The following is a 22,508-nucleotide window of genomic DNA, read 5'->3' on the forward strand; positions in this document are numbered from 1 at the left end:
ATTCACAGCGCTTACCAGAGCACATACCCTCCCCAGTGTCTATCACTCAGTCACCCCATCCCTCCCACCCCACCCCCCACTCCAACAACACTCAGTTTGTTTCCTGCGATTAAGAATTCCTAATAAATCTTATCTGAGAGGTTTTGTCTCTTAGAAAGGCAGAGGGGATCTGGCCTTTGGATTTGTGGTAAGCAAAAAGTTTTTATTCTGCATATGCTTATTATCAATTATGATTTTGGCAGGTTATAAACATTATGTTACATTATTATTATATGACAAACATTTGGTTTAATTCATCCAATGAATGTGGTAATATACAGAACACTTGATTAATCATACACTGAGCACTAAAGAGTAAAGAGTTCAGAAATATTTAAAATTCTGGCGAGGAAATTCCAACAGACAAGCATACAGCTTTCTTACAAAACAAAAAAGAAGTGCCATCATGCTAGACCCCCTTAGCTTATCTGATCAAACTCCTCAAGGTGAAAACTTTAGAAGGGACTGAAGTTTCAAGGTAGAGAAAAATTACCAGGGCTCCATAAGCTCAAAAAAAGTTGGAACATTTCAATTTAAAAACTGACACATGGCAAAGAAGTTTACACTGATACAGGATAAAAACGTAAAATAAAAACACAAATATTTTCACCTCCCAAGATCTTCAGTAGCCGAAACTATTTGTATCCTGGCCAAATTGCTGAAGACTGTGACTGATAAACCAACCACAAAGAAATAGTGACATTTAATTGTCCCGTTTTTCCCTTTGAGTCATCCAGCACTGAAGGGCATTCAGTAAATATCAATAAATATCAATTTTGCATAGTAGTTCAGAGGCTTTAGAGTCAGACAGCCCTGGATTTAAAACCTAAATCTACCACTCATTATATGTGGCCTTAGACACACAAAACCTAACCTCCATGTGCCTGTTTCCATAGACACATCCTGCAAAATCAAGATCCTAGTACCAATTTCATAGGTTGCTATTAGAATTAAATGAGATACATGTATATACTCACAATGGAATATCATACAATTGTCAAAATAAGTGAATTACAGCCATCCTCAATGACATGAATGAATCTTGGCATTATAATATTAAATGAATAAGGAAGTCTTAAAAGATAACATGCAGCATGATTACCTTTTAATAAAGTTAAAAACAACTAAAATAAAAAATATTCTTTCCTATCAAAGGAAAGCAAGGGCACAAAGAATATTGGGTTCATGATTATCTTAGGAGAGGAGGGGATGGAATAGGGCTGGGAAACCATATGAGGAGGTGAACATTATCATCAAGGTCCTACCTTTTTTGGGAAGGGGTAGAAAAGTCTCTGTATTTATTATATTATTTTAAAAACAGCTAACTACACAAGAATAGGCTATAAAAGCAGTTAGTTAATGAATAGTGACCCCAAAAACATAAAAATGCCCTAAGAAAAACAGTCTTTGAAAAAAAGAAATAAAATAGCAAAAAGCATGTGATAGTCCCTGGTAGTTTTGAAATGAAAATTCTAGGATTATTTTCAGGCACTAAAATGCACATGGTAAATAATGAATTAGGTGTAGTGAATATTTCCACAGTGGCTAGAAAGTATTAGCAAATGACTAGGACATCTAGGAATTATCTAATGATCTGAAAGTCTAGAGACTTCTCTCTGTCTCTCCCTGTTTCTGTTTCAGAGACTGTTGTATTTGTCTCTAGGATAGCTGAAAATCATGTTGATGACCCTATACAAAGCTTAAGCATAAAGCTAATGTCTTTTGGAAGCATCAGCAAAATTAATGCAGAACTGCTTGTTCTTCCATTTATAACAATAACAAAAGTGGGAGGGGGGTTGCTTTTAAATATCTATGAGATATGGGGGTAGGCAGGTATATAAATAATTGTAATAACAAACTTCCTGTTATTGTTTCCAATTATTATGTAACATTTTGGGGTTTGTAATATTAAGAGATTTCTATCCCTTAAATGCACCATTACAAAAAGTAGAAATAATAATTTATGTATGTAAACTCATAACTGTGTGAGATAAATACTATCACTATCCCATTTTATAGATGAAGAAATTGAGGCACCAAGGGATAATACAAGAAACATGACCAAGGTCACAAGCTATCTGGGGCCATTAACTGGTTCACTAAAGCTGTGATATAGATACTATAAAGAAAAAATATATTTCACATCATCCAGCCTACTAATGACCAGGATGCTTTATAAGGTGCATGTTTTGTTCAAATAACACAGCATTCAAATATCTGAAGACTCCATCTCCCTGCAATGGGGGTGAGGGCAAGACAAGTAGAGATGAAATAAGAAATCTTCTGGATAGGCAGGAAAACCCATTTGCCTTGGGAAGAGGCTTTCATTTAATTCCCAGTTTGGTCTTGTCAATTCAATGGCAGAAGAGGAGGTTTCCAAAACAATCTGTAGGTGTGTGATGCAGGCAGTTTATTGGGAATTATTGTGGTCTTACCTTTGAGGGCTCCTCCTCCTAGGCTGTGCAGGTGAGCAAGGTGATCTGCTTGTCTGGCAGATGGAAGGTGAACCACATGGGACTAAATTCTCTGACTGACTGCTGGAAGATTGCAGGGCTGCAAGGGATGGCGGGGCATGGGGTGGGGTGTGAGGGGGATGAATAAAACCTGGTCCTGTAAGGCTTTGCAAAGAAACAGTTGCTTGGTCCTAAGAAGTTCTTTCCTTCTTGGTTTTCCCCTTTCTCCTCTTTGAGACCATTCATGCCAGAAGGTTTCTTGCCACCAAGTTCTTATCTTAGAACCCCAAAGCCTCAGACTGACCTCAGAGCCCAAATAATCACGGCCTTTACAGGAGGATTCAAGTAGTACAGGCGAGCATAGGCAATAAAAGAAAATACTTGGATTCTAAACTGTTTTTGAGTAGATACTGCATAAATCGCGGAAACCAATGGGGTAAATGCTTCTTCTTCATGGACGCACAGTGAACACGCACACAGCTGTGTGGCTAAGGCTGGTATTTTTCTACGATGGAATATGCCTATAACAGAGGAACCTCTTTCTTCCCTCCATAAATAGTTGATTCTCTCATATGTAAAAATTATGTTTCCTTTTGTTAGCATTAATGGTCTTCAATTAAATCACATGCTTTTATCATATCAATTTATGGAAGTATTTTTAGCCACATTATTTATGGAACTTTTAGGTCTGCCTTTCAAAGTCCTCAGTAATCTGTAGTGTTTGCTGGTCTGCTTTTAATTTATCAAAGCCCTCCCTCCACAGGCATTGCACAAAACACACAAGCAGCAGTGATTTCCCCTATACAATGTGTATTTGATAGGCTTAATGTTCATCTTTATCCACACACAGACGTTGGCATACAAGAAATGTAGAGGGTGTCTATAAATCCAAGGAAACATTTAAGTGCCCAGTGATACATAGATACATGGGTATCATACTTTATGTACTTGATAAATATTTCATCCCTACCATAAAGAAAGCTTTTTATCAACTTTGATTGTTTTTTTATTACCTTAAAGTATTGCAGTTGTTTCTCAGCGTTCATTGTTCCTTCCTTTTCTTGTCTCAGGCAGGAATTGAAGATGAAAAGCTCTGTATCTCTCAGCCACCCTTTCAGTTCTTTGATCCTGACCTCCAGCTGCCTCACCAGGTTTCCGCTTTCGGGAGAGAGCAGGTCACGTGGACCAGACCCACTGTGTCCTGCCATTGTGTCCTGGATCTTCTGTCCTAGGGTTTTCTAACGCATCCGATGAAAAACAAAAACAAAAACAAACAAACAAAAAACCACCAACAACAAAAAAACAAAAACACAGATTAGCTTCGGTACCAAAAACATTCCACAGTTTGGTTAGTAACAAGAGCCTCCTGGAAGGTGTCCAGCTGCACCTGCCCCCTCACCATGGACATTCAGTTCAGATTAGCTCATTGTTCCATTTAGGATTTTTGAATTCTTGAGCAGCGTGTGTTGTTCTGACTACCACTAGAGGCTTAAGAAGACCTCATTCACTTATAATTTCCTTTAACAGGAAGGAAAAGTTCACCATGGTCACTGATGAAAATTCATTTGAATTCTCATGACAGGAGTTTACAAGAAAATATTCTCTGCGTAACATTTTCAGGAGATAGAAGTCTGAGTTTAATCAATATACTGAAGAGGCCAAGAGTAGATTGTACATGGAGAATTAAATTCCTTTTTTTTTTTTTTTTTGGTTTCATAAAGTACAATTTCCCCAACCGTATGACTGAGGGCCGCTCAGAAGGGGCAGCTTCCTTGGTGCTGTTCTTGCATTTTACCTGACTTAGAAATTGTTCAACCCCACGATGCTTCCCACTCTGCATTTCTGGATGCTAGACTTTCTAATATATGTGTCAAAGTCAGTCCCAATCCACTATGCCAGAAGCCTTCTTACATTAACCACTATGGCATGAACGTGCAGCTGAGAGGGATTTTTTTTTTTTTTTTTTTGGTGGAAAACACTCTGGAGAATCAGTAGGAGTTAATCTATAATGATGAATTAAACCTACAGAAATAAGCTTTAAAACACAAATAAAATTAAGTCAACAAACATCCATTTGCTGTGTAGTGTTCTGTAAATAGTATCTTTAGGAGATCCTAACAGAAAAATAGCCTTTCTTGGCAACACCCTTGTATTTTCATGGTGCAAATATTGATAATTTGAAGACCCTCCATGGAATCCAGATTTAGCTATTGTTTTTATGCTGTAACAAAAGTAGCAGCAGGAGGTGAAATCAATGCCCTTGGAGGGTAGGGTCACAAAAAAGAATTTATTGCCACTTTTTTGTTCTGGAACAGTTTGCAATCATAAATTCTTCATAAACAGAATACTTCAGAGAATGGTCCGTCTTCATAAATATACGACAGAGGACATCAATTTCATTTAATTCACAATTTGTGTCAGCACAGCAGATGCCAATGCCTGCCTTGATAGGGTTGTTTAATATGCAATTGAGACAGAGTAATATGCAGCACAGGGGACAAAATTTCACAGATTAAACTGTACGCACCACTGACATTTCATTCTAATGTATTTCCATTCCACACTGTTCACCTTAGATGAAAGTAATATTAAAAACCATATCCCTCTATTTTACTATTGTTAGAAGTTAAAATCCTTGTCTTTAAATTTTGTTCATGCCAATTAAAATGTAATCATGCCAATTAAAGCAGGATGCCTGGTGATGGTGTGGCAGAGGTTCTGTTAAAATCTTCCCTCTACCCTTCTCTCCCCCCAGATCATTACAGAGCTCTGCATATTGTCCTCAAATGGTATTTTTTGTCAAAATGGCAACCCTTTTTCAGGTGTCTGACTCACAACGGATAGCTAACTATTCTGTCTCTTTTTTTGGCTATTACGTTGATTTAAAATCTTCGTTGAGGAAGCAACATACAACGACATCACACAATTTTCAAAAAAGATGACTGTCAGTTACTTATCAAATTAGAAATAGATATGTTAAACTATAATGCAAACTACTGCTCTTTCTATCAAGGACATAAAGTTGCTGATCTCATCTGTTTGGTGAAACAACCCCTTAAAAATGTCTACACGAACCACATTTCTCCTGCAGGAGATCAATGAATTCTGTGGAATTTACTAGGTTCCAATTGAAATCACCATATGATAAAGCGGAGGCCATTAATTACTATTAAAAAGTGATGTTCCAGTAGGCCAGAGGAAAAACTTCCAATGTTCTAAGTTACTTTGCACAAGGGTAGAGTGTAGTGAGTTTAGATGAGAAAGCAAGGATTTAAACTTGCAGTTTTTTAATCACCTAGATTAAGTATGGCAAAACTGAACACTGGCACTCCTCCAAGTCATCTAGGTACACGGAGAGCTTTTTATTCAAAATATTTTTGGAGTATTATTTCTTTAAAATAAAAAAAAAAAGGCAGGAAATGGAAGGCATGCAAAATTATGCTCCATAACTGACACCACCCATACTTTGCTGTTATAATTAACCATTTAAGTAATTGACAAATTTAGCTTACCCTTGATTTGAAGTGAAGGCAATTTAGGAAAGAAGCTGATGAAAAAATACAGTTTAACCTCCCTCTTTCAGCTGTCTTCCTACAAAAGGACAGCCCTGTCTCCTGCACAGTGCCATCCTGGTCTCTGGTTAACAGAATCTCTATATTGCCTTTTTGCCAGATTCTTGCAACTCAGTCTTTGGCTGAGACCCAGCCCATCATTGCGTGAAATGAATTACATGAAACTTTTTTTTTTTTGGGGGGGGGGCTTTTGTTAAAAGTGAGCTGGAAATTGAGGCACAAAACAGGCCGATTTCATTCTGCAATTCAGATTTGGGTCAGATTTGCATTTTTGTTTTGGTGGCTTTAGTGTGACTTGAAAGCTGTAGTGACAACTCCACTTTTCATCTGAAGGGTACAGTAAATAGTTAAACAGTGGATGTCTCTAACATGTACCTTCAGAATAAATTCTATTAACATTCATTCAAGCATGACAGTCAGTGTATATCAGATAGACTGTATTATAGTTGACTTGGTGCATACCCATAATACATGGCATATTTTACTTACTTTTTTATGTATTAAAGAACCAAAATTATTAAAATCTGAGAGGAGACAAGCTCAGAGTAAAAAAAAAAAAAACCAACAGAAGAGGAAAAGCAGTGTTTTTCCCTCATAATAGCATAAATAGCTTGTTTGAAATGTAGGTAGTGAATTGAAAGAGAGAGATATTTGTGCTTCAAATTAGAAATCAGACAGATAGAGTACTTCACTACACAAAAAATGTACACATAACCTACAAACAGTAATAAAAATGCAAATACCCCAAGCAGTTCCCATTTTTCATTAATTGAATCCACTTTTTCAAGGAGATCATTTGGTAGTAAAACGCCACCTTTCTTCAGAGCTTCAACCTTACTAAGCAGCTCCGTCTTTTTCAGGTCCCTGATGGACATTTCCACACTGTATCGCTAAAACAAGAAGAGAGAAGAGAGGTATCATTAGGGAGACAGGTGTTCTTAGAAAATCTTTGAGCACAGAGTTAGTGATGCTCATGGGTGTTAAAAGTTTTTGTTTCCAATAAAATGTCTGGGGAGGCTAAGCCTAAGGACCTTCAGAAGTTGAGAAATATTGCTGAAATCAGTCCAAATATATATTACTCACACATACATAAACATCCAAGGTATTCCATTTAGTTGACTAAGATTTATGTCATTTTATTTTATTTTTTTTAAAGATCTGAAGATTTATTTATTTTATTTTTAGAGAGACAGAGAGAGAGAGAGAGAGAGAGAGCAAGAGGGAGAAAAAGCAAGCAGGGGGAAGGGCAGAGGGAGAGAATCTTTCAAGCAGACTCCCAGGTGAGCGAGGAGCCCAACTCGGGGCTTGATCCCACGACCCATGAGATCACAATGCAAGCTGAAAGAGTCAGATGCTTAACTGACTGAGCCACCCAGGTGCCCCGATTTATGTCATTTTAAAGTAAAGTTTACACACACATTTGATCTTTAATTTAAAATATTCCCGGAAAATACCTGGTCCAGGGAGATTTAATATTATAGTTGATTTCGGTCAATACTTGGCTCCAGAGTGCTGCCCATCTCTCATCTCTGCCCCACAAAGGACTGGTGGTACAGGGTCATACAAATAAAATGATCCCTAAAGATTGAGTGACCTTCCTCCTTATCCTGTAAGTCTCCTGAATTCTCAGTTAACACTCTCCCCACCCCCATTTTTCTTTTACTTAAAAACTGCATGGGCTTGGGCGCCTGGGTGGCTCAGTCGGTTAAGCATCTGCCTTCGGCTCAGGTCATGATCCCAGGATCCTGGGATCGAGCCCCGCATCGGGCTCCCTGCTCCATGGGAAGCCTGCTTCACCCTCTCCCACTCCCCCTGCCTGTGTTCCCTCTCTCACTGTGTCTCTCCCTGTCAAATAAATAAATGAAATCTTAAAAAAAAAAAAAAAAACTGCATGGGCTTGAGAAGAGGTACATATAGAGAAAAAAGAGCAAACCAGGGCTTTGGAAATGTTTACAAATCTATGCTTCTTTATTGATTACCATAAAATGTCCCCAAACATCACAATTGACTACAGACACTTCTCCCCCCAATATACATTGTATTCTAACGAACTGCCGAGTGAGTCTCTGCTAAAAGATGTTTTGCTAGAGATAATCTAAGTGCCATTTAATATGGCAGTTACTATAGTGATTCTCTTCAAATAACTCTATTTGGATAACTTCATAGTTAGAAAGCCTTATATTACGAACAGCTATAAATGACTCTGGCTATATTTTTAAAATGTACTACACATAAAAACACCTCTGAGTAGAAAACTAGACTCTGGTTAAAATATTACACATATTTTACAACTTTAGCACTTTTCCAAAATATAATGGCAACCCCCCAGTTTTTTCTTTGAGGCGCGTAATTGGGGCCACTGAGGCCCTTGGTAGTGTTGCTCCTTTGCTCTAACTGAGCTAAGACAGCACCTTATCAGATCTAATCAGAAAAGCTTTTGTCTGGGCAAAGCAGCAAATCAGCCAAGTTCAAAACATGCCCAAGCATGTTATTTACCCTGAAAACATGGTAATATCTAAGATTCCAAACTAAAATACAATTGGAAGCAGCTTAAAGGAAAAGAAGGTTTGAGATCCTTATTTTGCGTAATAGATCCTCAGCATTTACGTGCATATGTTTGCATACTTTTAGTTTCAGATTTTAATCTTTCATTTACACTAAACATGCACATCATTTGTATTATGTAAACTCCTCCAAATGTTAGTCATTTGTGGATCACAGAACAAAATGTTTTAAATGAGGTGATTTAAAGCATTTCATAGTATTAATGAATGTTGATCAGGGTGTCGAAGCATCCAAAATTACATGAATATGCATCATGAAAAAAAATCAAGGGTTGTTTTAGAGCTCTTCCAGAATTTGACCTGTGATACGTTGGAGATTCTGATTGCATTTTCCAACGCCAGGCAATTACCAGGACCCTGTCACTCCAATACTTAAAAAAAACACTGGCCACTCGAGTTTTCTGGACAAAACACTCAACAAGTATTCTAGAAACCTCGATAGTGTTTTATTTATCAGAGTGATGATTGAGGAGAGGCCAATCTGCTTTATGTAATCAGATTCCCATCTAAAGATGATGCTGCTGACAAAGATTTACATAATTAATTTGGTAAGACTTCTTTGACATAATATTGGGGAAACCAGAATTTCAGGCAGGCAGAAGAATCTTATTCAAATCTTTTGCTCATGCCACGTGCACTGACAGAAGGAGTCCTCCGGCTGTGCCACCTGGGAGCAGCCTCCACCAGTTATCACTGTCACTTATGACAAGCTCATCCCCTCTCTTTACCCCAACTTTTAATGGCTCCCACACAGCAGATCAGTCAAGACAGAGAACAGTTTAGATTTGTCCCATAAAAATGATAGTCTTGTAATAATAAAAAAATATAAAAAGCAATTAATTTAATTTTAGACATAATAAAATAATTTTCCCTATGAAATGTGGCACAAGTAGTCACTGCAACGGCTATTATAAAAGGTTATTACGCTAAAAAAACCTTGTCTTTAGGTATGCTCCCTGTCATGTCACCGTGTAACCTACTGTATAAATAGCTTGATTAAAGATGTGATTGATGGACAGTGCCTTCAAACTATAAAAGCTAAGAGAATCCAGCTAATTGTTAGGTGTGTTGGTATGTGCACAAGAGGTACTTGAATGTCATGTAATTTAAGGCAAAAATATTTATTTTAATTTTTGAGGCACTCTGAAGGTTGAATCTGATGCGATTAGGACCTCAAGTCATATATGTATGTAGCGATGCCAGAGGGTTGTTTATGTTGAGGCTCAAGGTGTTTTGCTCTTCTCTCTTCAACATCTTTCCAGAAGCCTTAGATGGGGAGAATCAACCACCAGCTCTATCAGTTCTCAGTCATCCTATCAAGTAGGGCTACTTTGTCCTGTGGTGAGAAGATAATTTAATCTTCATATTCATTTCACCCACAGCAGTAAGTGAGCAGAGGCTGCCCCATTGTGTCCTATAGTCTGGGGATATTATGATAGAGACTACTCTTCAATAGCCCAAAATGAGATTAACAAAGTTAAAGTCAGATGGCTTTTCTTGAGTGCTAAGGTAAATAAGCATCCAGTATTTAATTTCCCCACAGCACCTGCTGTGGGCCTCTCTGTCTAGTCAAAAATAAAATATACTCTATTGAAAGGGCATATTTACATTATTAAGTGTATTTGCTTGGCCAATTCAATTTTGACTAATGAAGCCTCCTAATAGATATGTGAATGATCTAAATTAAAGACACAGGCCACTCCTATCCTAAATGCCACTCCTGTGTGTACAGAAGGTATGTAAGAACACTTTAAAAACAGAGTTAAAAATAACCTAGCTTGCTATTTTAACCAAAAATTAAAGAAGTTTTTAGAAATTCTTATTCAGTGCTTACTTTTTAAAAACACAAGTGCTGAAATTGAATTATAAAACAAAGCCAGTAAAAACAGGGATTTCTGAAGTAAATATAACTAGAAATGTATAAAGACTTGATTGAGATAACTTTTTTGACAGTTATGCTAAAGGCTCTTTTCCCTCCTAAAATCTTTTTTTTTTTTTGTTAAAAATCACACCAAAAATTCTGCCCAAATGGAGACTGGAACAATGCCTTGAAACAGTGTTAATTGTCACCATGGAAACCAGAAGAATAAGCCATTTTGAAACTGGTATAGAAGGCACACATTGAGCAACTCAAGCATTTTTCTGCCTCCCTCAATGTTAAAGAACAAGATGCCTTGTCACTGTGAGGTCAGAGAAAGAAAGCATCATGAAAGGGTTGTAGATGCTCACTGTCTAGTAAATAAAAAAAATAGAAAATAAACTACATACAGCTAATGCTATAAGACTCTACCCGGTGAATCTTTTTGAAATAGAAAGATCATCAAAAGATGACCAGGATGGGGGGATGGATTCCACCTAAGCAAAACTTCAGGGCTATATTATGTGAACCTTGCCCCCAAAGCTCCCTGGGAATTCTGCTGTTGTAATAAAACTTCAGAAGAGGAAAGAAAAAAGGCAGCATGATGGAATTCAAAATAATGCTCTAAAAGCACACAGAGAGATTAAGACATCCATTGTAAGACTTTTGTATGGTGCTTCTGTTGGTTATGCTGAAAAGAGACCAGACATTGCTGAGCAGAGAGTGAAGAAACACAAGATTTAAACCAAACAATTTTCTTGATTATTAGAATAGGGCTGTCCAATTCTGTGTCTTCAGGGTTGGAGTATTTACATCTTATGCCATATTTTAACTGGGCTTTACGTGACTTTCTATTAGGAAGAGTTAAAGCATGGAAAAGATCTAGTTATTAGAATAACAAGTGTGAGTATCTCTCCCAGTGCAAAGTAATACCGCAAACACCTGGCTAGCCCACATAATCCCCCTTTCTCGAAAACTCACAACAGAAAGATAGAGAAAATACAGCGAGGGGAAAAAAAATGTATTTTAGCCTATTTACAAGAAAGCATTATGCTAGGAATACACCCAAACACCAAACTACTGGAAAACTATACATGAAAATACGCATTTTTGCACAAAACTGCAGAGATGTGTCTGTCTGTGACTCCCGCATTGTGCTCCCTGGCTAGTGTTTGCCCTCCTCGGGCGAGGCTTCATGGTGGCCCCTCAGCAAGTCCATGCCTAATGCCATTCAGTGGTGAACAAAGAGTCTTTTTATATGAAAGTCCAGGGTCCACGGCTCAGCTGTACATGCCCCCGAGTGCAGGAATCTGCTAGAGGCCAGCGCCATCTCTACAGAAGCTCTTACGCCGCCCCCCATTCCAGGACACCAGTGTCTAGCCTCTCACAACACGCGGGATGCTTCACATGGAGCCAATATCACCAACACTTCAGGAAGATGCGCAAGATGGAAGAAGGCTCACGCCCAAGACAAATAATAGTCGTTATTTCTTACAAACTCTTTGTATTTTGCCATTAGCAATTTATGGCGAATAATTGCACAGAGAAATTATAAAGACTCCTACAATTGTCCTTGTAAATTAATAATAGGCTTTCTTGATTGGGATAAATTTGCTGCTGAGCCTTTGGAAAAATTAAAAAGTGCAATGTCATTTAAAATTGCCAGAACTCGCACAGCAAATTACATCTGAGGTTAAGAATTGAGTTTTACCCCCTCTTCTAGCTTATTCCATTTGCATGATCTGGAAATCACATTACATTGGCCATGTATTGTTAATTGGACATAGATTGCATTATCTTTAATATAAATCAAACTACAAATATTAAAATGAATTGCAAATTCCCTAATAGAAGATCATAAAACAATCTTTTTTAAAGTATCTCCCATTAATAATTTAATTCCAATTATATCACTCAGAAAACCTAAGTAGGAAACCTGGCAACTTATTTCTCCAATCATTTCTTTTACATAACAAATACCTAAGCCTTTGAAAATAATACCCAGGGCAGAATTCACTGTTATAGAAGAAAAATAAAAACACCAAGAACTGAAAACTTTTCATTCTGATTTCATGTAAAATACTGCATAGGAATACCAAGCCTGCCTGTCTCATCCCTTCCCTACCCACGTCAAGGGTGAGAAAGAAGTCTCCACAGAAAAGATTTAACTAAGTTCCAGAACTATTGTAATCTTACTCTCTAAAATTATAAAATTGATTATTATGCTTCTATTTATTTTTTAAAAGGTTCTCTAGCCCCTTAGACTTCCCTAAAATCTGCTATCTTTCTGAAGCCTTTGCATGGCCTTTAATGAGTTTATATTAAATATTTAATACTGTTTAGGGCATATCCACTACTACCCAAAACAGTTATATTCCCAGCAGTCCCACTGTTTCAGGCAGAGGACTTGATTGATCCTCCTAGCCTGAATTGAGTAGAATGAAAAGAAGCAGTTGGAAAATAGCAGCAATCATTTAATGCAGATGACCTCTGACAGCCTCGCAGCTCTTCTATCTGAACAGAAATTTGCATGGGGTCTCTGTGCAGAGGAACAATGTAACCTAAATGGTAGACAATCTTTATTCTAATGAAGTGGGTGTCAAGGTCAATGTAAAACTGCAATGATAAATGGTGCACCACTAGGCAAGAGAAGTTGCATGGGCATTGTAGTGCTTTCACATTAATTGAAGACTGAAATGCACTGCGTGAAAAGCACAAGCCTCTCTTTTCACCATAATGTGTTAATGCGCCAATGCCGAAATGATTTCTTCAAGATGTTTGCCTGTTGACATGTATCTTATTGCAAAAATAATGCAAATGTGGAATTATGGCAAAAAATGGACATTTTTAGAATTTAGCTTTTTCCTGGAACAGAATTACAAAAACCTAAATAAAATGTCCCCAAACAACATCCTGACACCTAATGTAATTCCTTTGATCCCCTTTTCTTTTCTTTTTCTATTTAGACCTGTCTTTAATTAGTTTCAACCAGGCAACCTTTATGGACCCCTTCGCTGGGTACTTTTATACTGAGCTAACCGTAAAAGAGGACCGAGGAGAGGAGAATCATTCAAATATTATTTTTTCTTCTCACTTCTAAGTTTTCTGCTTAGTCTGCAGTTAAGAGCTTCAGGTATTGTTTGTCCTGAATGAGAATGTATGAAAAGCCTATGGTTTGTAAAAGAAAATAACTATTTTCTAGTGTGAGAAACTAGAAAACTATAATCTGGCCGTTTGACATTGCCAAAATGACTCTACAGCAATAATTACACCATTTCTTCAGTTGATCTAGCAATTTTGTGGCAGCCAATTTTTTCTGTTATATAAAAATAAGGACTGTAAGCTGCTTTAAAAAAATCCTGATCTACTTAAGCCTGTCGAGGGGACATTGTTTGCTAATACACTCATTAGCAACCAAGCATTTTAACTTCATCAATTAAACAGGAAATGGAGTTGCACCATTAGTTTCAGAATTTGCTAAAATACTGATAAGAGCATATTACGAACCATTTGAGAAACATTTCCAGGCTCAACCCATAATATGTCATAAACTCGATGCATTTTTATGGTTGACATTTTTTTTTTTTTTCTGATTCCGGTAGATGTAGCCACCTTTCTAACACTAAGCTTCCTGCTACAAATAGATTTTAACAATGGAATTACAGTTATACTCATCAGGAACGGTCTGCGGGTCTTTCAGTCTGTAGTCTTGGTGACTAGGAGGCTATTAGTATGATATACTAGAAAATAAATGATATTGCTGGTTTGCAATTCTGATGGAAAACAAAGTGTCTCAAATAGAATTTAAAATTCCTTAAATGGTAATTCAGAGGGGAAAAAAAATCTCAATATGAAGGAGGATAGTGAAAAAGAAAAAAAAAGTTACTGATGAAACTGTTTAAAAAACTGTACAGCTTCATCTGTGTGTGATTTGTCAGGTCTGAAGCTTTGACGTGCCCAAGGGGCAGACCCCAGCGGGGAGTAGGCTGCCGAGCTAAATAGCTGTGAAAGAAGTCTTAATGTAGGATGGAATTCAAACTAACCTTGACATGACCTCGGGAAAAATATGCAAAAAGTAAAATGAATGCACTCTGCAAGATACATCCTAATTTTGTGGTGGAGCTGGTTAGTTTTACAAACATAACTGAGACCTTAAAAGAAAAATAGAAAGCTAGTAAAAGGGGCAAACTTTGGAATTCAGGCAAAAAACGTAAGCAAGCATGATGTGTTACTGTGAAGGCATGTGAACCATTTGGAAAGAATCCAAATAAAAACCCACACCGAACAATATTGTTGTCAGCCTGTCTATTCAGGAAAATTGTTTTTTTTTTTTTTTTTTTTTAGGTTGAATATAAATGACACAAAGCCAAGATTACATCACTGCATTACAAAGTCTGTTGTGGTTTTTAGCTGAACAAGCCCCATGGATCTATTGGTTTAGGACAGTAATTCAGTAAGGAGGCTTTAATGTGTTATTTTTCCTCCAGTGACAATAAAAAATAGAGGAATTTAAGGAAAAAATTTCGTGGGTGCTCTCTAGTCTATCTCTTGCTTTTGATCTGTATTTGATAAGCCAGGCTCACATTTTAGTTGATGCATTGAGTCTTGATTTGACTTTATTATAAATTTTGCCTGTTTTGAAGTGATCGGCTTAGGAGGAAGGCATTTGTTCTAGGTCCCTGGCCAAGAACTGGCTAACTCACTGGATATATGGAAATTTTAATTGACTGTCAACTTGTGTAGAAATTCAATCCTAATACCTTCTCAATGCAATTTTGTAGCAATACCAGTTATTTACTACACTATTAACCAGATTTTAAACATAATTAAATTGCTGAGAACATACACGCAAAATCTAATGACTTAAATCTCTACAGCAAGGATGTGAATTCCTAGATCAGGTATATTAGATTTTCATAAGCATAAAGTGAGCAGAAGGATGCAATCATTTAGAAGCACAGAAGTACAAGGAGTTTTCCTGAGAACCTGTTGAACAACATATGTAAAGATCACGGTTTCATGGATATGTTATACCACAGGGCTCTTTTTTGGTCTAGTTGTACTCGATATTTTTATTAATGATACATAAAAATAAAATATGTATATGGCATGTTGATTGGATTGCCAGGTTATACTAATCTCGATGATCAATAAAGAATAATAAGTATTTTAGTTCAGAGATCAGGAATTCAAATACATACAAGGTGGCCGTATACTCACAAACTGGCTCTCTGGGGGAAAAAGAAAAAAAAGAAAGCCCCAATTTATAGTGTTCGCCGATTTCCCTGGTGTAAATACTCCAACCATGGCAGATTCCAAACTACCAAAGGTTGCTACTGCTGGCAAAATTCCTGAGTACTGAATAACCAGTTCTTCTGAGCCAGGACTAGCCAGCTCCAGTACCCTACTGCCTGGCGGCTAATGGAAAGAAGGTGAGTCGTGCACAGGTTAAGTCATGCTTTTTCACGCTAACTGTTGCTAGTGTCTTGGAAAAAGAGAACTGTTTTCTCTACTAAAAGAAAAACAATGCAAAAATGTGAGGATTACTAACATTCAATCCCAGTGAAGGGGGAAAAGGGAGAAGTAGTGTGGATTGTGGAGGGTAGGAGAACACAAGTTCCATCTACAAGGGGCAACCACTACTCAGCTCTGCCCACTGTTCCTCTGTTGAGAATATGGCTTCAAGACAGCTTCTATATGAACAGGGATACATGTTTAAGAGAAGCCAGAAATACATATTTTCAGGTGAAATCTCCTAATTTTTATATGTTGAATTAAAACTTTTTTTTAACACTGTACAGGCCAAACTATGTCTCTGAGTTGGATCTGATTCATAGGCAACTGCTTCACAATGTCTATTTATGATGATACTATTCTCCAAAGGGAACACAACATGCTAGCAGAGTAGATTAATCTAAATAGGAGATATGATATATGTCAAGCCTGAGATAATAATTTCCCACCAATTAAAAAAATAAAAATACAAAAACTGCATAAACAACAGAAGTAAGTAGGCTTCAACTGTCTTTAGGTTCAATGAGTCAACAGACAGTGGAAGGTAAATATAAAAAACGAAATACGATTTGGGGCTGGACTGAGACAAACACAGGGTTATAAATAAGAAAAGCAACAGATCAGTTTGATTGTGACTTACTAAGCCCAAACCTGCAGTCCTGGTTCTGGTTGGGTTCCATTTTCCAAGCGGGGCTTCGACAATGTCTAAAATGTCCAAAGGAAAGCACTCAAGGAAGGCAGAATATTCAACACTTCCCCAAGGAGCAAGCTGTTGAAGGAGCTGAAGATATTCAGCCAAGGGTAAGTAAGAGTTGAAGATGAGAGAAGAGAGGGAAGGACATGTTAGCAGACTTGGAAAATTGGAGGGCTTTCAATAGAAAATATTAATTTCTTTCATCTGGTCTCAGAGGTCAGGCAATGGGATCAAAGGCTGAAGAACGAGTAGGAGCGGAGCTTGGGCGACAGGGAGCTCCCACTTACCACAGGTATTCAGGTAGAGACCAGAAGTGTACGTGGTTGGGAGGTTTTATGAGATAATGAGGCCCTGAATGAGGACTGGCCTAGAAAATAAAGTTTAAAGTTCCTCTCTGTTTTAGAAAGTTGAGCTTCTTTGGGCTCACATCGCCAAATCAGCCATAACAATCATATTATTCTGTGTATAGGAGGAATGCCAAGACCAAAACACACCACGTCAAGGAGAAGCCACCACTTCCTGGAACAAGACTCACATAGAAGATTCTCATGTAGAGAAACCTAGGAGAACCACAAGGGAGCAGAGATACAACCACATAAAATGTAAGCTATACAATCAGAGTTCAAGATAGGACACTGAAAATGAGAAGAAAAGGCAACATTAAATAAAAATCCTCAAATCATCTTCAATCTGTACTACTTTAGGAAAGTATTTCATTGAATTTGAGATATTAAATGAAACCTTTGGGTCCTTTATTTTGGTAAATATTTTATGGGAAACCTCTATAGAATTCATGCAGTTAAGTCCATATTTCAACAAGGTCTTTCCGGCAGATTTGTTTTATAGACATAAACTTCACAAATGGCACTCTCAAAAAATTTCTTCTATCAATACAGAACTTTCTCTAACAGATTGAAGAAATGTGTTATAACCTTGCTGCCAGCAGTGTGGGCATAATGGCAATTTCTCCTCCATGCTATGAAACTCCATGATTGTGCTATATTATGTTGAAAATCTGCACATCTCAATGGGTTTTCTGTGCATTCCAATGCACTTCAGTGACGATGTGGATCGTTGCCATAATACATCATGACTGTTCTAATTACGGTTTCATTATGATGCACCATATCAGGGCTGTCGTAATGTCATGTCAGCACATAGTAAGAATAGTTATGCAATTATGTAATATCTGTTAGAGTACGTAGCGTAGGATGGAAAAAAGACACGAGGAGCAGCAATTAATGTAATGGAAACTCAGTTTTCTCCTTTAAAAAAGTTTCCAATTTAAAAGTATTATTTCTTCTGCTTTCCATCCTCTGATCTAAACAGATGCCTTGAAACACATCTATTTTTGTTTCATTGGGTACTACTTTATAATCTAATGGATTTTTTTTTAAATAAAGCAAAATAAGACGAGAAAAGGGAAATTCCTGACTTTAGCTGTTCTCCACATGTCACAGAAGAGTGAGATTTACCTACTATATATATACTACAAGAAATCCAGTAAAAATTTGAGTGTAGTTAATTAAAGTCCACTGAAGGTTTACTATTATGCAAACTTCAAACACAGTGTCACATTCTTCTATCTTCCTTGATCTCTTGTGTAGACATAGAACTTCTTATTTTACCCCTTAAAACTTGACCAGCTATATCTTAAATAAACTATGATCATGAAGTGAGACAAAGCACTGATATCCATATTTACTTCCCTAAACTATGACCATAAATATACATTTGCCTTTAGCCTAGCTGCCAAAATATGCCCAAATATGTATAAAAACAGAAATCTTATTATCTATCTTATATTTGAAGAATAAACCCAAGGATGAGGGCTATTCCTTTTTTGGCCAATCATGGAGTACCTTGAATATTTGAGGTCTTCAGTAAGCACTGAATCAATGAATACTTTTTCAAACTAAGCCTAAGCAATACATGAATTGCTGTTTGTTGTTTTAATATACAACCATGGGAGAATTTATATACCAAAGCTTACCCCATATCTCTATAGCAGAATTATAGGCTTGTTCAGTGCAAGTATTTATAATAGAAATGCTGATGAAGCCCAAACCATGGACGTATACAGTTGTGCAGCAACAGCCATTTCAAATATAGATATATTTTTAGCATTAGGAGGCACCAAGTTTGTTTAAATCTGGACTTTTTTTTTTTTTTTTACAATTGCAAGTAATGTTAATAGCACACTGTAAATGTTAAGGCTAAGTGTGCAATGTCAAAATAGATTGAATCTCTCTGAAAATTGGAAATTCAGGCTTTTCAAACGTAATCCAGATGTTTGGCTTTTATTCAGATTTCAAGAAAGAGGGAACTAATATGATATAAAATTCATACATGCATATTTCATTAGTGCCTTTTGTATCGCTGAATTAAACATTCTGAAACGTGCTTTTCCCAAATCACAGAGTTTTAAACCAAAGCAGTTGCCAAGATGTTACGCACCTCAAAAATAATGCCAAATTAATTTCATAAGGAAGAGACGATATATTTCTCATGTTAATGCTGTTGATAATGTTTCTTCAAAGAGAATATCTTGCTTTCTCTTTGAGGATGACAAGAAAAAATGAGAGGTAGAACACTGTAGCCATTGTAGTTTATCAAAAAGATATTGCTGCAGCACACTGTGACTTCAGAAATCTATGAGAATCAGTGGCCTAAATGAAGGCTGAGAGCACAACCCCCTCCCGCATAATGTCATTATCAAAAGCTATCTTTTCAAGTTTAGTGCACATGGGCATTCTTCAGGGACTGTGGACACCAGCACTGAGAAACTCACCATGATTATCCAGAACTCACCATGTTTTAGGTTTTAAGACAGAGCCAATCAAAGCATTTCCAGAGTTGTCCAAAACACAATGGAAATGCCATCATACCATTATATATTCACATCAAGATTTTTTTCCTTTGTAGTGTATTTTTGACTTTTTAAAGGGTTTTTACATCTATAATCTTAATAGAGCCAAAATGCCGTGGAGTTTTTCTTGGTGAATGCCCAAATCCCTGAATTGTAAAATATTTGATGCCTTAGGCCACTTTTTGAGGGTACTCTGGTACCTTCACTTCAGATAGGGATGAATGTAGTTTCAGAATTAGATTATAAGTTCCTACATGGAGTGTATATGGTCAGGGATCATGTGCTGTTCAATCTTTATCCATAGTTAACTCTTAGCATTATGGGTTAGATGCAGAAGTTGGAAAATACTTATTCATTTGAATTTCTCCCAGATAAAAGACCAAGTGAGCCTATATCAGCGGTTGAAATATATGTCCAGTATAGTATTAGTACACAGAAATGAGTGGCATGTGATTGCCTCCATTTATCTTTGAACTTCATGCTCAGTGAAAAACTATTTGATCAGAACCCCCAACACAAAAATATCACTCTCAATTTTTAGGCAGAAACTGTGAACAAAGTTCATTGTTTCCCATGGCCAGGAATGGTTAACCTAAGAAAAGCTTCTATAAAATGTATCAAAGAAAAAGAAGACAGAAACCTTTTAAATATTTAAGGACACCTTTTAGGAATTCAGGGTTTTCTCGGAGCAATGATATTTGACCAGGATGCAAGAGGTGGGTCTAATTTCCAGTTCCAACACCAATCTGCTATAGATTTAAAAACCTTTCTGTTCTAGCCTCTTTTTCTTTGGTTTCTTTGGGGATACATGTCCATATATACTAGAAAGAGATCTTAAGAAAATAAATTTTAGAGATTTCAGGCTTTAAGCTCTGTTGCTCCAGCATCAGAAAGTTTGACTGTCATCTCAACGGATTGTTTTCTTTTTTGTTCTCCTATGGCAAGCCCATGGGGAAAGTTAGTAATATCACTTCTGTCTTACAGATTGGAAATTGATACATAGAAGCTAAGTGACTTGCCCAAGGTCAGTAAGATATCACTAAAACACAGAAAGAGAACTTTCAGGAGGGATTTCAGTTTAGTTTGCTAGGTCATGCTGTCATTTTTGGAAATGCATCTTTAGATATCAGTCCAGAATTCTGAGAAAACTGGTAGGCCCCGGGAGTATAATGTAAATAAATAAGGTCAAGAATATCATTCAAACTGACTTTGGAGTGGTCAAAACACACTTGAGAACCCCATCCTTGGAGCATCTATGGCCAGATTCATTTTGGTGTTAAGTTCATCCTCCAAACCTCCACAAATTTTTTTAGTAGCTTGAAGTTGAGGCTAAAAGGGCAGACAGTCTCTCACTGACAGTCATACCTGTTGTTCAGAAGAATGATGGCTCACAGTTTAAAGAAGCTCTAGGATACAGATGAAAATTTATTAGCATAAACTAAGACTATAAAGAGCAAATGCTGGTTATGATAAGTGCTTTTGAGCATTTTTCCAGCTATGTAAGGGAGTCTGCCATAAACATTCAAGGACGTTTATTAGAATAGCTCCGTCAAAGAGAAACACAGTGTGTGTGTGTGTGTGTGTGTGTGTGTGTGTTTGTCCAATCACAAGAGTGATAAAAGTCAGAAAGAGGAAGGAGGAAAGATTTAGAGAACAAAATGAAGGAAATACACAGATGGAGGGAGAGAAAGTAATAAGAAAATAGGGGAAGTTAACAAAAGTTTCACCAGATAGGGGCAACAATAACTAGTCCACAGAGAATAAATCTAAAAACTACATAAAACTAGAGAATATTGCAGAAGAGGAAGGAAATGAGGTTTTCAGTGACTGGTTCCCCTGAAATAATTGGATGAAGGAATATGATACCAATGACCTAAAAATTAGCATAAGGGCGCAAAAATTCAGTAAGTGGAGATTGAAACAAAAAAGCCCAGAAGTGCCAGGATGTGGCCATTTAGTGCAGCTTATAGCCATAACAACAGATAATTGCTCAAGAAGAAATAGGTGCAAAACCTGTGATTTTGAGGATTTTCTCTAAGCACATCAATAGGGAGCCCCTTCACTGGGCACCACTTTCTCTGTGGCTGTTCCTTCTGCCTTTGCTCTATTGGTGGCTTGCTCTATTGAGGGAAGTTATTTCATATTTTCGTGGTCATCCCATCTGTAAAACAGGGACAATGATATCCTCACCACTTACCCACCACAGACGTTTTAAGAAATAAACAAATCTTGTTTGTGTGAAATTTCAGATCTCTATGTAAAATGTGCCATTTTAAAACAAAGTCTTCGATTTTAATACATATGACTTGCAATAAGATAATGTGGTCTGTGGCCCATTTGCAAGTTAAGACCTTGTATTTCCCATTCCTTTTTATTATCTGTCTTAGAAATAATGTATTGGAACTACTGTCCACATTAGAGAATAAAATAGGTCACAATGGGGAGCAGTCATTGAAAAGGTAAACAATATTTATATATAACACATATCACATATACATATTTATATATAATACATACATATTAACTATGTATATATAGTCTTCATCTTTTAGAAAATATATCAACAAGGTGTTACTATTTTTCTCTCCCCATAATAAAGGGAGGAAGAAACATGCTGGTATTACCTAGTAATACTACTTCTCAAAACCTACACACACATAACCATTTGATCACTGGGTTCTATAAACATGGTGACAGAAGGACCCATGCCAAGCATTTTAATTTGTGAGTCAATGAGATTCAAGGAGTTTGGCAAAAATAAATAAATAAATGAAAATAAAATATATGCCTGGAATCAGATTGCCCATTGTTAAACTTTGCTTGCATTGCTTACTAGCTGTGCACGTCCCTGTGCCTTAGTTGCTCATCTGGCAATAATACTAATACTTCTTTCACAAGGTTGCTGTGAGGATTGGATGCGCTAATATATGCAAAGATCCTAGAAC

At 37.0% G+C, this 22,508-nt stretch overlaps 1 protein-coding gene across 4 annotated transcripts in view; it reads right to left on the reverse strand.

Annotated features, from left to right (window-relative positions):
* AKAP6 (A-kinase anchoring protein 6) overlaps positions 1–22,508 on the reverse strand; it is a 462,110-nt gene that overhangs the window by 78,024 nt on the left and 361,578 nt on the right. For all 4 annotated transcript variants that reach the window (XR_014148538.1, XM_081830653.1, XM_081830651.1 and 1 more), the window contains 2 exons: positions 6,808–6,954; positions 3,506–3,730 (listed from right to left, as the gene is read on the reverse strand). Coding sequence is in view for 3 of the 4 variants with exons in the window: in XM_081830653.1 (XP_081686779.1) it covers positions 3,506–3,730; positions 6,808–6,954 (372 nt within the window). In the remaining variant the exon portion in view is untranslated. The remainder of the gene's footprint in view (positions 1–3,505; positions 3,731–6,807; positions 6,955–22,508) is intronic.

The sequence above is a fragment of the Leptonychotes weddellii genome, chromosome 9 (genome assembly GCF_054177405.1).
Source record: "Leptonychotes weddellii isolate Sample4059 chromosome 9, ASM5417740v2, whole genome shotgun sequence".
Taxonomy (NCBI): domain Eukaryota; kingdom Metazoa; phylum Chordata; class Mammalia; order Carnivora; family Phocidae; genus Leptonychotes; species Leptonychotes weddellii.